The 15917-nt window shown below is 40.8% G+C and overlaps 1 protein-coding gene across 1 annotated transcript in view; it reads right to left on the bottom strand.

The window, feature by feature from the left end:
- Window positions 1-14: 14 nt before the first annotated feature.
- The window catches only part of ME1 (malic enzyme 1), a 197675-nt gene continuing 181772 nt past the window's right edge, over window positions 15-15917 (bottom strand). The window contains exons 10-14 of the mRNA XM_054821910.1: window positions 15443-15548; window positions 12260-12402; window positions 9563-9736; window positions 2513-2611; window positions 15-370 (exon numbers count right to left, since the gene is read on the bottom strand). Coding sequence (XP_054677885.1) covers window positions 212-370; window positions 2513-2611; window positions 9563-9736; window positions 12260-12402; window positions 15443-15548 — 681 coding nt within the window. The 3' untranslated portion in view covers window positions 15-211. The remainder of the gene's footprint in view (window positions 371-2512; window positions 2612-9562; window positions 9737-12259; window positions 12403-15442; window positions 15549-15917) is intronic.

Here is a 15917-nt window from a genome sequence, read left to right on the forward strand (position 1 = left end):
CCAACACAAATATATTTCTCAGATTAATTTTTATTTTCTGATGTATAATTAATATGATTTCTTGATTGGAGTTTCTAAACAAATATTACAATTTAGAAAAAGTTTTCTGCATCTTAAAAAATTAGCTATTCTTAGGCTTCCTAGGCAGAAATGTTCTGAATATTTTAATGCTTTTTATCTGCTTCTAGTTTGTTCATTCTTCATTAAATATTTACAGTTTCACTTTCATGGCTTCTTCAGGCCAGGTGTAGGAGTCAGCCACAAAGCTGTTATAATCGGTACTGTAAACCTGAGAGCGGATGAAGGCTTCTAGGTCCTCGGGCTGAGGATAGGTGGAGGCAGTCTTATTCCGGTAGGCTTCTTCTGCAATCTAGAAAGATGCATTAAAATCCTAATTAGTGCTGATAAACTACCTGAGTACATTTAACAGGATTTAAAAGTAGGAAGTATTTCAAAATCAAGGTAAGACTTCATCGTCTCTGGTGCTGACAGTCACCTATATTCACACTGGATATGGGATAGCATACAGGATGAAGTTTACATTTAAGTGAGTCTGACTTTTGCTAGTTTTGAACAGGAGTACGTGTCTTTGCCGTTACAAATTCAGTGCTCCTCCTCATCCAGTAATGTCTTAGCTTTTATTGTGCAGCAGTGGGTAAAATATTCCACAAACCCCAAGCACTGAGCTACAATTTTCTGCTTTTCCATCATCAGGTTACCCTGGTTTACCAGCTTCTCCAAAGCAGTGTAAGAAAAGGGTGATTTGTTCAAAGCCTCCATGCTCCCTGCATATTAGAGAAGATTATTATTTGCCATAGTTTGATAATACATTTCTCAAAGGTAAACTCACAAGAAAAAATTAGTCCTGGACAGTGCACAGGTTTAATTCCAGAGCTGACTGGGGGAAATACAAATATTTGCTTGCTTTTTCCCCACCCAGACCATACCTAAGTGGATCAATTATGCATCGCAAGTATAGGTGCAACACAAATGAAGTTTAGAAGGGGTTGGAGCCCACTCGACACATCTGAAGAACACCTACTTGAGAAATGCATATCTTTAGAGTGGACATTCATCTATGAAACAAAAGTTTGACAACCTGGTTTTACGCGACAGCACTCTTTGGAAAGATCTGCTTCAAACTGTATTTGGCAAACAGCAAACGCGCCTCCCTTGAATAAAAGGCAGACGGTCTCCCTCCTGCTCTCCGTAGCGTGCTCTTTAAAACAGCAATGTTCTCGCTTGGTGGGAAGCTGAGACCCCAAGTGACTGTACACGGACTTCCTTTCTAGGACTAATCTGAAGCCCAACGTGATTTGACTGAGAAGCACTTTGGGTGTTTATGTAAGAGGTTATCTTCAGGGCTGTGCGCATGATTATCACGGATGAATAAGGTCTGAATTTATAACCCGCATTTGGTATTCAAAAAAACTTTGAGAGTATTCCTCCCCTGGAAAAGGCAGAAGCCATTGCTAAACCTCTTGGGTTCTATGAGCCAGAATAGGTATGTGCAGGAATAAAATTTCAACAGAGATCAGGCAGAAAGAATCTTCTGGTAACATTTTCCTTTTTTGTATTTTATATAACGTGCAAGTAGAGGAGGAATTTTTATCGCTGTGTTCCTGCCAAACACACAGGCAGTTTGATTTCGCCTGAGGAATCTAGGTAACATTTTGACATCTACAGAAAAGAGTTATTGCTTGCCTAAGACGACGTGAACTGTAAGAAGGATTTTTTTAAAAATATACAGAATGAGTGAAGCTAGGGGAATGGTTTCATGCATGAGGGCTCCTTGTTATTCTTTCAAAAGAATATGCAATAAGTGGAGTTATTCACAGTAAGGTGACCAAGAGAGAAAACAATAATTGGAGCAAAAAAGGTCACTGAGGACCAGCAAATTAACCTCCTAAAATGCTGAAAAAAACCCCAACCTAAAAACCAGAACGAGGGAGGACCTGGGATAAAGACATTATTTGAAAGCTTCCTCTTCTCTCCAGGGTAGCCAAATTTCTTGCGAAACTGCGGGTTTAGGTCAGTTACTGAAAGTCCATCTGCACCAACTCTGTATTTGCCAATAAAAACCAACCAACCAAACGACCCCTGGCCTAAACCCGAGCCATAAAGCAAAAGCATCCCCTGCAGTCAGTTATTTTGGTAGGCCAGAGTAAGGTGGGAACGAAAGGGAATAGTGCCCGGACAAAGGGTGACAGTTACTCTTCTGACAGGCAACTGATAATCCTGAAGGGCCAAAAGCCTGGGGACCTGCTCCTAACTGGTGGACGGTACAGTCTGGGCTCTACAGACATAAACCCTTGCTATAGTTCCGCATCTTTCCTTGTATTTGGATTACGTTTACGTTTATGAATTTAAATTTAATTTTGAAACTGCTACTTGTCCGAGATTGATTGACGTAAACCAACTTCAACTTGTGTGAAAGTGGGTTAGTTGATCAAATCAAATGCTCAATTACGTAGAGAGCGTGGGAAAGCCACAAAAGACTGAAATGACTTACCCTCACAGCAATTTTCAGCGACACGTGCTGAATAGTGACTAATGGAGGGTACAGACGACCTTCCTGTAAATTCTCCTCTGAAACTTCTTGAGCTATTACCTAGAAATAAAGCAGACATGTTTAACTTGAAATGCAGATGAAGCTGTAGCAATGCATTAGACAGTAATCCACTCATAAGCAAAGAAATAGTTCCGCTTTGGCAAATCACACAGATACTGCTTAATCCACCTAAGCAGTGTTTTTTACAACCAGCCTTATCATTAGGAGTAGCTACACAAGAGGTAGAAATTTAGGGAGTTATGCCATTATCTCACTCAGACAATAAGACACACACAAACTAGCAAATAGTTCACTGTGAGATATAAATTCCAGCCATCAATTGTAGCTGGGTCAAAGACTTTCAAAATTAAAGAAGCACCTATTATTCTGACTGTTGTCAAGTCATCCTGTGCAGAGAACAGAGCTGAAACCCTTAAGTGTAAAATGCTTTGAATAAAATTACTGGTGGCTGAGCAGGTTGGTTGTGTGTCCAGCTCAAACATCTAGTCCGTATGAGATCATAAAGGTAAGTATGGTCAACCACAGAACAAAGTAAAATAAAAGTAAGATTATCCAGGGTCTTTTAAAGCCCTGCTGGTCACTGCAGTCAGATCTAGAAATAGAAGGTCTAATGCTAAATTCTGGCTTGCTGGGACAGAAAAACAGTGCTGCTAGAAAAGAGCAGTGCTGCTCTGTTCACTCGAAGGCTGCAGTGGTCTGTCATCTCAACCATACCAAGTAACTAAGGAAATTATTTTGCTCTTTGCTTGATTTTTCACCAGACTGACCAGGGGAAACAAGGAACGATACAGAAGTTCTGATGCTCATCAGAGTGGAGCATCTCCTCCACTGCCTGTATATTCTTGCTTGGTCTTCCTAGCAAGACTGGAAATGTTTTGTTGTCATCTCCAGCAATGAACAGGGAAAGCATAGCAAGCTGGAGAAGTTGATTTTTACTGTTTACTCATTGGCCATATGAAAAACCTTCTGTTACCATGAGGTAAGAAGACATTCTCTGCAGAGTAAGGAGAAACACTGCTAGCTCTGTCTGCTTATGGGCTTACTTCATGAACTTCCTCTAGTCCTGCAACAGACACCTTTTAAGAAGCAAAGGCTCCTGGGGCTGCCTTTGGGTCTGATGATATTTTTGCTATCACTAGCTAAAATTTGTTGGTCATTTGAAGATCTGAAATAGAAAATAGCCTTTCAGGGTGATCCAGATTGGGATTTGATGCCAGTTCGCTAACCTGTTTTCTACTTTGCAATCTCTTCGGTGGACTTGAAGGTTTCCTTTCTTTAGGTGCCCACCTTTGTACCTTCTAGGGAGCTGCTAGTTAGAACCAAATCTAAATATCTTCAAAGCAAACTAAGCATATATTAAAAATGGTCCAACTTTATGCAGTTTTTGATAGCTACCTTCACTAACATTCTCTACTACAATTCTCAAAACAAATTATTAAAAAACATTAAGAGAGATTTGCATCAGCAGAATCCAAATTTCAAATTTCTCTATCTTGCTTTGGGACAGAAAGGGAACGACTATGGGGAGGGGATGTCACTTGGCCTTGGAACAGCCAGGAACACGTAACAGTCACAAGGAAAGGAGGTTCTTTGTACAGCGCAAGCTCATACTTCTTAAATCTGTTACAGTTTGTAAGTGGTTTCTGTTGATATCTAGTACATTAGGCTTGCTCCTGGAGTGTATCCTTCCAGTTAGTTTCATCCAAAAGTCCCCTTCTCCTCCCAAGACCATGTCACACTGTGGACCAAAGTGGAATTTGTAGGGACAGCAGGGAGATGTGCTCCATAAGACCATTCTGATGCAAAATAGAAGAGTAACGTAGAGGCACCCTTAGTCTTCCCTTCAGGAGCAATGATACATTTTTGTGCAATTGCAGCTTAGATAGGAAAAGGTTAGGACCAAATCACTGACAGATCCAGGAGTGTGGGGATACCAGTGCGTGGTGTGACCTGTAGGGGTACTCCGTGGATGGAAGGAAAGCTCTGGTCTGGATAGCATCTGGTGGAGCCATGTATGACCTATCAAGAGGTTCCAAAAACACCAGGAAAGTCCAGGAAACACTGTGAAATGAAACTGAGGAATGGCCCAAAGAGAATCAAGAAGTGCACTTTTGAGAGAATATAATAGGAAGACACTTGAAACAGAGTACAAACTGCTTCCAACAGTTCCTGTTGCATGTGGGAAATAGGACCTTGTGTACGTTGCTTGCAAACAACCAGGATGGTGTCAGAAGAGATGCCTGCCTATCATCAATTCATCCTTTCTGGCAGAAGTAGGTAAATAGTTTGAATTAAAGAGCAAACACCGTATTAACTCCAGGTTCAAAGAGAAACAACATTCTCTTTTGCAAACTACCCGGCGTGCTGGTAGGTGTAGTAAGTTTTTCCATTTGGAGTGGAAATGCTAACAAGAGCAACAAGAGATTATACTCTTCTTGAGTATAACGAGCAAAGAAAAAAGTATTTGTATGCATTTTAGTCTGATATTGAGAACTACAGCAGAGATAAAAACCCACTAGGGGGAGCTAAGGCAACGTAAAATCTAGTTTTTACTTTCCACACTAGCAACTAGGTTATTCAAAAATGATACACAGCCCTTGGATAAAACAAGACACGCATCTGAATGTGTAAAGAGGAGCTTACAACATGAAATTTCTGCTGTCAACAGTTTAATGGGGCTCTGCAGGAAAGATGAAGTCTGAAGAAATCACCAGCAAGTTGCTGTTAGTGTAATGCATCACTCAAAAAAAAAGGTTCAGGAGTAGAGTACTTTTTTGTGATGGGATTGATAGAAAGCAAGCCACAAAACATTTGGGCAGTGCTCGAAGTGGGAGAGATAGCAAGCTTAACTATATAGATGCCATGCTATTCCTTCTGACATACTCCAGTAACAGCATTAAACACCACGCAAAACCAAAGAAACAAGCATTTTCAAAGAGAATGACACCTTCTTCATGTCGTCTCCTTGAGAACATTCAGTGGCAGGGGAAAAAATGATGAATCAACATTTGGAATTATTAAGAAAATAAGAGACAACACAGGAAATGTAATTATACCAGTGCATAAATCCCCAATGTAACACCGCTTTGAACAGTGTGCAGTTTTGCTCCACCTACTTCAAACAAGAATGAGATAGAATCATGAGGGGTATAAAGAATAAGTATCATCAAAAGATTTTTTGTACAGGGAGACAAAAAATAATAAAATAGACCTGAGAGAAAAAAAAGAGAAGACTGAAAGACAATGCAAAGGACAACTGAAGGTGAACATTTCTCATGGCACTATAGGGAACCCAAAGCATCAGACAGCAGGAAACCGTAAAAGGAGAGTTTCTTTTTCCACAGAACTCATAATTAAATTGTGACACTAACTGCCAAAAGATGTTCAAATGTATAAACATGTTTAAAACGTCACTAGGCTCATTTATGAAAGAGAAATCCATACAGGGATAAAACTTCCAGCGCAGGAAGGCCACATAGTACAGGCTGCCAGAGCCTCAGAAGCCATTTCAGCAGAAGCATCACACTGTATTTTCCCCTTATTTATCCTCTTTTCCTCAGCTTCTGCCACTGATTACTTTCACAGGAAGATACTGAGCTGTTTGCATCTTAGGTCCAACCCAGTATGGCTATTTTCATGCTTTAAATTTCAATTCATTCAAGTTTTTAATAGAGAATTTAGCTGAGCCTTATTGCAGAAGCTAAATGAAAGGCAGCCGAGACAGGACAAATAGCATAAAGCAAGTGGGGGCATCTTGGCTTTTGAAGGATGTATTCTCTATAATGAAAGAATTTAACAGGATTATTTCTGGAGTAACTTAACTGTAGGTCACACATGCTGAGAACATTTCATTAGTTCATAATTCTCTGTCCCTTTCATGGTGTTTGATAGGACTTAGAAGAATAGGTAATGTTCCTTGTCATCACAGAGCAATTGCCTGCAATTAAGAGGTATTACAGCTTACAGTACCTTAGATTTATCATCCAAAATCAAAGTTACACTTTATTTTACTTGTCAGAAAGAAAAGAACACTGAAAGTAGAATTTGTGGTTGTTACAATAAGCTATGTGTGACTTTTATCAGATTTAACTGGAGAGGTGGCAAAACAAGAAGACAGGAGGTGCAGGCACGCAGCCTGGACTGCTATTTTTCATACTTTCCTTTTTCAGGTAAGCTACTGCTACAGTCTGAGAAGGTCCCTCTATCTAAAATGCATGGGGTTTGGTGTTTTAAATTTTGCAGCACCTCGGGTGCTTCCATTTCAAAGGGAGAATACTAACCACTATTCTAAAACCCACACAAAACTGTTTTGATTTTATCCTTCCATTAAAAAAGCCAAGAAAACAAAAAGTACTTTTGCCTTTGCTTTGTACTGTAATTTCAAGTAAAGGCCAATGCAGCCCCCCCAGCCTTCACACCCCTGACACCTCTTCTGGCAAAGACTCCTCCGAAATCCAGACGTGACTGCTCTCAACTCCTGACGTATGGCCAGTAGCTCCATTGATCTTGCCGCCAACAGAGACCTTCTATGCAAGAAAAAATCCCACATTTTTACATGTCAAACTTTTCTAGGGATTTTACTAGAGGAAAGCAATTGTGTAGCACAAACTTCACCAAAAAGGAAGAGTCAGGAGAGAACCTCTTCCTCAAGAAAGAATTTAAAAGCTTCCTCGTGATTTCTGATACCATTTTACTTCCCTGTTACGTTTCTTTGTTCAGTTAAATTTCTTTGTTCAGAGCAGATTTTTTTCTGACTTAGTAGACTGCTGCTTGAAACACAGTTCAATCCACATACCTTTCATCCATCAGCACTCTATATATAGGAACCATTTCACCCAAACCAAAATGAAGCAACTTCTAGAATGAAATAAGACAACTGTTTAACACAGCAGTTTAGACCAGCAAGCGAGGATCGCCGTATCCAACTGAAATTACAGGGAAAGATTTAAAGGGAGGATATAATTATCCAAAGACTTATGAGATGGATCATTGCCCTCCTAAGATGGTTGAAGCCAGTGGAGACAGTCTGGGCTTTTTACTAATTTTAAAGATGGAAATTGTGAATATCTTTCTTATAGAGGGCAAGCTGCTGGCAAACTTTTTTAAAGATGCCAGAGTACACACCTTAAAAAATAACCTTCGGAAATCCAGCAAGGGCAGCGTGCAAGTGCTCACGCTTTAAGAAAGCTTCCTATCACATACTGCCGGTCATAGGATCACGTTGCCTATCAGTTGCCTCCAAGTGATAGTAAAGGGCCATTTTCTTCCCTTTAATCCATGAAGAGGACACAAGGAGCAAGAATCCTGCAATGCAATATCCCTTAGAGAAGCTGCAAGAGTTGGGTCAGGCATACTCACTTCTGCTAATCGGGGCAACAGTTTTTTCTTCTCTTTTTTTATGCTACTGTTCCATTCAAGTTGCTAATTACATTGTTTTGAGGCTTCCTCTGTGTGCAACCTACGCTACTCATGTATTTCCAAGTGTGCTTGCACAGCTTCTTTGAAGATTAGGACACTGCACTTTCATGAAGTTCTGTGGATTGTAATGTATATGAACCGCATTGAGCAGAAATTACCACTGAAGTGCATCTAGGTTAATTAGAGTTAACTTGGTAAACTGAAGCTAGCCTTCCTCCTTACTTCCATACCCATTAAAAAAACCCAAAAAGCATCAAGCTTCCAATGATTTTGCATGGATGTGGTCAGACCATCGTGCACTGCTTAGGGCTCTCTAATCAGTCTGTACTGAGCCTGGGCTCTCTCTGAGCAGGATGAGCTTGGAAGCATATTCCTGGGAGTAGAGTAGCCAGGAGCTTGAGCATCAGTGGATATCACATCACTCGGGAGAAGGAAGCTGAGACCTCATGACATTGATCTTGGTGCCAGCCGAGAGCAGAACCAACAGAGGCGATGAAAGAGACAGGAACTCTAGGACTGGGCAGGAAGGGGGTGAAAGGGTCAGCGGAAGGAGTGGTAATGGTGCTATGACGCTATAGTGGATGAGGAGCAAAGATGCTGGACCCAGAAAAGCACAGAAAGTTACAGTTGTCTTAAGTGAGAAACAGCTACAGAACGATTTCCTTATTGTTTTGTAAAAAAAAAAAATTAAAATTGTGTTAAGCATTTGATTTCAACCACTGCTGGTAATTTATTTTGTTTGAATAAGGGATGCTAAAATAATAAAGGCCATATTCTTCTCCCATATGTGTTGAAGATACAATCCTGTGCATTTATGATGTCCTACTATAAGACAGTGGATGTGAGACTTTGAACAATCACTGGAAGTAGGTGGTGAATGACTCTTAGAACCAAAAGTGCTCCCTGTTCATCTCTTGCCCACTGAGTGGAGATAAAGGAGAGATCACACATTGGATAACAAAGATCATAAAAAACTGCCTGAAGAAAGAAAAGAACAGATGCAGAAAAGGGTAAGAAAGAAAATGGGAAGGATAACATGGTAATTGTGTAAAAGTGCAAGGAACCACAAGGCAGTTGAGCACTTTCACCAGCTGGTGACAATGGAGGTCCACAAAAAATGATGCCAACAGCTCTACTCAAAAATAGCAAAAAGCTAAAAAGCTAAAAGAAATTCAGAATTTTTTTTGCAAGCAAAACACCCCCAAAAGTCACCCCAAAGCTACCAACATCAAAATATAGTTCCTTTCAATCTAAAACCTATGTGCACGTGTATGCAAACCATACATATGTGCATTCACCTGTGATAGTACAGTACTGAAGTCTTTCTCTTTTTTCCATGCCAACAGAAGGTGAAGTTTATGTCAGATGGCCTTTGGACCAAGTATTAACTTCTTAAAAATAACTTGTTCAAATAGAATGTATAAAAAGCCAACATACCTTGCAAATAAAGACCTTCCACAGAAAGCACTGTTTTTTTTAAATTTAAAAGATAGCATTTAACTATTTCTGTTTAATTGTTCATTATTACCAAGTTACTAAATTAAGGAATTTAAATAATTTTTAATACAATACCTCAGCAGTCGTGAGGAACACATCCTCGCCAATATGTTTCAGTCCACATGAAATAACGCCAAGGGCAACTCCTGGGAACACATAGGAATTGTTACCCTGTCCAGGATAGAGAGTTTGTCCGCTTGGAAGAGTGACAGGATCGAAAGGACTTCCACTGGCAAAAATGCCACGTCCCTAAATTGTCACAAGAAAGCCAAAGAAAGCACGTTAGTTGTGAGGATGCTGTTGAAGTATTTCATACACCCCTTGAAATACCTACCACTGTGGAAGCTGGGTTGCATCTATTTAATATCTCTTCTGAGAGGGTATTGGAGCTATTTAACTGACTATATCTCAAGAGCATCAGGATGCTGATCCTATGGATCACTGGCAATTCTCTGTGACTATCAGCTGCCTTATTCAGGTAAGAGCTATCAGCACAATTTAGAGGAGGAGAAAGTGAAAGCCAGCACTCGTTATTCGCTTTGTGCATCCATGCCAGAAGAAGAGTACATGGGAAGAAGGTATACACCTGGAGCTGTAAAACTTAAAGTGGTAACAATGGGTGATGCTGCTGGATTTGTTCCCCAGCAGCAGATCATCCACAAAAATGAGACTAAGGCCACTAAATGTTGCACTTTTGGATGTGGCAATTTCTGAGGAGCTGTGGGGACAGGCAGAGCTTTCTGTTCCTCCCAATCTTCCCCCTTCAGGCCACTACACCCACTCCACAGCTCAAAAGCTCTGTCCCAGGAATGTCATACCACGGTGCTACCTATAGCACAAGTTGGTGATGGGATGTCTTCTTCTGGGACCTTGTGGCTCCCCTCTCTGTAATATTCTGAGCAGGGTGACGGGACCAGTACAGGCACCAGCATGTGATCATCCAATACTGATAAACCACAAGGATGTTTCCCAGCAGGTTTTTGGGTAGTGCCAAGTAGCACTGTTGCCACTGGGGCCCAGGCACCATGCACAGACTGGTCCCAGCAGGCAGTATGGAAGAGCCAGCCTGTTCTGGGGAATTAGAGAATTTAGCTCTGCAGACACAAGTTACAGCATATCACGTGTCCTGAGGACAAGAGAACTGGCTCTAATTCATTTTATGTCATAGTTCCCATGGGACCTCTAAATCTCCTCCCAGGACGCAGGCACAGGCGTAGCTCCACGCTGGCACACAGCACACACGAGGCAGCTGTGGGCAGGAACAGAAGCCTGTGGGTGGCCCAGACGTGGCGACAGGGCTCATGTTGCTGACGGCTCAACGTTAGCTGAGAGGAACATTAGCCCTGGTCTCACTCACACTCAGAGGTGTGATACCACTGGAGTACCCAGAGATGGGCTGCAAGGGAGCTGCGAGTCTGATGGAGTCTCACTGCTCCCCTGGGAACACCCTGATGGGAGCAGATGCCGGCTCCATCGAGTGCCGCTCAAGGGTGGCAGAAGAGGCACCTCAGAGGTGACTCAGCTGCAGCGCTACTATCCAGGTTCTCCCCAGATCATTCCCAATACACAGGGAGAGTAGTAATTTCTAGAGCAAGCAATGCAGTTTTGGACTAATGAGGGGAGTCACATTGCACAGGCTCTACCTCCGCAGCCCAAAGGCCCCTGGCTCTGTCCTTGCTAGGGAGGGAGCACCCTCAAATTTAAGCAGTAAATTTAGGTGGGGAAGAAAAGCCAGCCTTTATTTATGCTAGCACTGCTGAGTGATAAATGTCACTGCTAAATACTTCAGAGGCGCTTTGTATCAGAAATATCTATGCCTATTTTAGAGAACTGGAAACGTGCATTTTAAAATATGCCACTGTTGCTATTCAGCTCTTCAGAAGAATATTCTGTTTGGTTTGGTGTCATGCAGTATTATCATGGCCAGCTTATTATATGTTTTGGTGACAGATCAAATACTTCAGCGTGTCTTTTGCCCTGCCTACCAGATGTCATTACCCACTGTAACCAACCCTTCATGTAGGCTGTGTCCCTGGCTCCTGCATCGCGCTGTAATTGTGTACTGTGCGGTGGGGAACGGGCATGCTAAATTTGTCTTTTAAACACTGTCAAACTGTCATTCAAACTGCCCTGTATTTGACAAGAAATCCAAACACAATGCGCTACGAAACACAAACAGTCAAGTACTCATACATTTCAAATTCTAGACTGAATTACAGGATAACATGTTTCTTAGCACTTCTATAACACAATAATAAATAAGCGAGCACAGTTCTCTTAATTTTCACCTATGTTTCCATAATGGAAATCTTTGTAAAAGGATTCAATTACCCCAGTTCTTAATAAAGAATTATTTTAAAGATTCTATTTCATGCAGTGATGTATTTTCTTACCCGAAAGAGTATTTATAAAATCTCAAATGAAAAGCATGCCACTGCGTGTATATATTACACAAAGTGGTACAGTTCAAAAACAGGCATAAGGCTTTAATGATTGACAGTTACGGATGCTTTGGTTATAATAAAGACCCTGAGTCTTGCCTGACACCAATAAAATCTATTAAATGTGTTTATGAGGGTGCAAGCATGTATTGACTTCAGTGAAATTGTCTTGATAAAATCTGAAAAATCTGTTACTTAATTTAACTCATTTTACTCACACAGAGACATGATTAGTTCTTGCTACTCCACCCTCTGTCTTCCTCCCATTTTAAATTTAATTTCAGATTTACTTTCCACGGCATATACTAGAGAGAGATTAATGTTTGGTTACCTCTGTATATTTGTAGCACTGCTCAGCAGTGCATTCTGCTTTGCTGGTAGGATTGCTGAGAGCAAAAACAATAGGACGTTCGTTTAAAGCAGCCATATCCTGAAGAATTTGTTTAGTAAAAGCACCACCAATTGCAGCAACTCCTAAAGAAGAAAAACACACACATAACAAGCAGACAAATGCAATCAGTTCAAGGTAAGAGATGTGTGTCACTTTTAAAAGAACAGAGCTCCTTTTACCGCACACCTCCCTCTTGAAAATGGAGTTCAACCTTTTTCCTAACATGTGGTTAAAACAGAATTTTGTATAAAAGATTTTGCAACAGTGAAACTTCCATATTATCCCTAACATAAGGCAGAACCTATTCACCCCGTACAGCTTGGTGAATTTCTCACTTCAGTTTTCTCAGGCCCATTGTATACAATAGAAATGTATCACCTAACCTGCAGGTAAGTCCAATAAGGAGTAGAAAGGTACAACTCTGTCTCCTGAACTCATGCAACAGACTGGATAGCTTCTCCCAAATCCAGTGTGTCAGATTTCGAGTGTCAGATGATGAGTGAAGTCTCTGCCTTCTACAGCTGATCATTCTGTCATCTCCAGCCTCAGCGGATGAATAATCCCAATTTTGAGTCTACAGCTTCCCTGACAGCAACAATTTTTTTGAATACATCCCCTTCCATCCTGTCAGAGATGCTTTTCTCTTCTCCATACTGTACTCACAAGCAAAAAGAGGTGTGTGATGGTTTTCAGACGCCAATGCACCTGTATTTCTGCCTAACCTACAAGAGTTGGGAATCCAAGGATCATCAGTTCCTTGGTCTCCATGCCTCCCGTGAAAAACAGATAAACAGACCTTGGAGTAAACCTAAGGATAAGGAGGCCCCTATCACTTGGCCCGTAGAGAAGGTAGCCTCCTCCTTGCACAGAGCCCCCGGTGCCTGGCTCCCTGCTCTGCTCTCCACACAGCATCCGAGTTTCAACAGCAGGAAAAGAGCTGTTCCCTTTCTTGGGGGAGTAGGAATGCATTCAAACCTGGGCCAGGAGAGGGTGTCTCTTGGGTCAGTGCTCTAACTGCTCATCACTCATGCACAAATGAGCATCCCACCATTGCCCACTCTAAAAGGACAGCTTGGTGTCTGCCCAAGGAGAGCGCAAGGTACTTGGAGGGAGGTGAAAGGGGTCCTTACCTCGCAGAGCTGGCTAGAAGGTCATACATGCTCCAGGACTAACATTTCTTAATGGTATCTCAGAGTATTTTCTGACTGCTTCTACATGAAGCATGGTATCATCTTAGAGACACATCTTCAAGCACAGCCTATGCCCTCAATAGGGAGAGGTGGGTGCCCCCCTGAAATTCCCTAATTGTTTTAAATTGAGCTTTCTCGAGATGTCTGCTGAAAGCCCAAGCACCCTATGACAGGCTCTTTGGGTGCTGTTTAGGTGCTTAATGCAGGCCCTAAAATGTCTAAGACCCATTTGGTTTTGTGTCTCGCCAAATCTCCTTTATTCTGATCCCTTGGTAACAAAAGAGGCAACTCCTCAATCAATGCAAATCGGTGACTTTTCTCGTAGTTTGAACACCTCTCGCTCAAACATTTCTATCACATACTACTATTTTTTGTAAGTCTGAGCTCTCTGCACTTCACCTTCTATGAATGGACAAGGACACTTAGATGCAAAAGCTCTGCTAGACCAGCTGGGCCACTGTACGTTTGATGAACAGTTGTGGCAGTCATGATTTTGACCCACTTGTATAAGAGCCTGTTATACACTTTAGTTTCTGGTTAAGTCTGCAGTTGCCAAATGTCTAATGTCTTCTAAAACTGCTTCTGGACAGTCAATAGCAAGAATGACAATTATCTGCATATATAAAGTTAAAACAAAATGCTCTGAACAATCTCACTGACTATTTCTTTTTATGTTTAAAATTGCAATTTCTTATATTTGGTTAAGCTAAACTAAGGCTTTTCCTGGAGCCATCGCAGGTGACAAAACGTATATGAGCATTCACTGAGGCAGAGTTAAGTAAAACATTGGGAGGAGTATCAGCCTGTTTCCCCATGACTCCTGCTGCCCAGAGGAAGACACTGAATGCTTAATCCTCCAAACTGAAAAAACCCCAAGAATTAACTTTCATTGCTGTTTCTGTTGGAAGAGTCTTCATTACGCAGTACAGATAGGAGAAAGTGACCTTGAGGGAAAGTGCCGCATAGATTTATATATCCGACAGCAAACATTCCCTAAGCATCTACACACCTTTATCTAGATAAATATCACAGGTCATTCAATCTCTTCTTCTGCTCCACTAGCTTTTTCAGCCTTGTATTCTACTAAATACATTCTCTAGACTACTTGGTCTCTGTCTTGTAGTCATATCTCTATGGAGCATAGAAAAACATAAGCTTTATTTACCTCATTCATGATCACTGTCAAAAGCAGATTTTACTGAATGAAGACCACGCGGTCTAGGCTCAGTCGAAAACACAGCTCTTCAAATGTAAGATAATTTTCACTGCGGCATTTCAGATTTTCTAGCATCTGATGAATGATTGCACTAGCCAGATAGATGAATTTTCAAGTCTTAGATATTAAAAAAATTATTTAAGAGTACTTGCAGTTCATTCCTGAAACTGTCACTGAAATATAATAACCAAACTGCAGAGAACCGAACAATCCTTTACTGAGATCCCAAATCCTGCAGCTTTTATAAAAGAAAAAGTCTTTGTAAAATCTGTGGTTTGGTCTGCACAACGGAATGGTGGCTAATGATCTAAATATGAGGGGAAAGAAGATTCAGCTACAGCATGCTCATATTTGCACAGCTTTACATGTGCTTAGCTCAGTTTTCTCTGTCTAAGTTTGAGGTTATTTGTATTACACCATCCACATTAAATCAGAAGTCATTTAGGAAGGTGATAAGGTTTTCCCTCAGATGTTTAAACCAACTTGGATTATTCCCCCCTGTAAAATGGATGGCTTGGAGTGAAAGCAGTGTTACATGCTTGGGTAGTTACTGTTTGTTCAGTTGCTTAATAGAGCCCATTATGCACCTAGTGTTTTCTAAAAACACACAAAGGTAAACTCTGTTCAGAGGAACTTGATCTTGTCTTCAGACAAAGCCACATCCCCATTTTTTTCCAACAAAGAATAAGGTCATTGCTTTAAAGTAAAAGAAATTACCTATTAGCACGGATGGTTTTATATCTTTAACAATATCTTCTAGATTTTTCATTTCACCATGCTCATGGGCAAAACGTTGTTTCTCAGATGTTAATGAGGCACGCCCCTGAGGAAGGAAAAAAAGAAAAAGATATTTATTATAAGTTTAATGGAACCTAATATCCTGGGATAATCAGTTTACAAAGTATCTGGTTTAACGTGTCCTATTCTCATTTCTAGTTTTGCGTCAATCACCAAATACCATATTAGACAAAGTTACACTGTGTACAGCTAACACACTTAGGATAATTTAGGACTAATCTATTTCTCTAAGCAGTAGGTAAATTAAATTCGGTATTTTTACTTTAAATTCCTAACAGCTGTAGAACACCACTGTCTTAACAATTATATGAAAGCACCATTAATTTCCTCTTTGAAGCACACTTAAAGCTGTTTTACTTGTTAACAATTGGTCAAACACTTAAAATTACTAATG

This window comes from Grus americana, chromosome 3 (genome assembly GCF_028858705.1).
Source record: "Grus americana isolate bGruAme1 chromosome 3, bGruAme1.mat, whole genome shotgun sequence".
NCBI classification, from domain to species: domain Eukaryota; kingdom Metazoa; phylum Chordata; class Aves; order Gruiformes; family Gruidae; genus Grus; species Grus americana.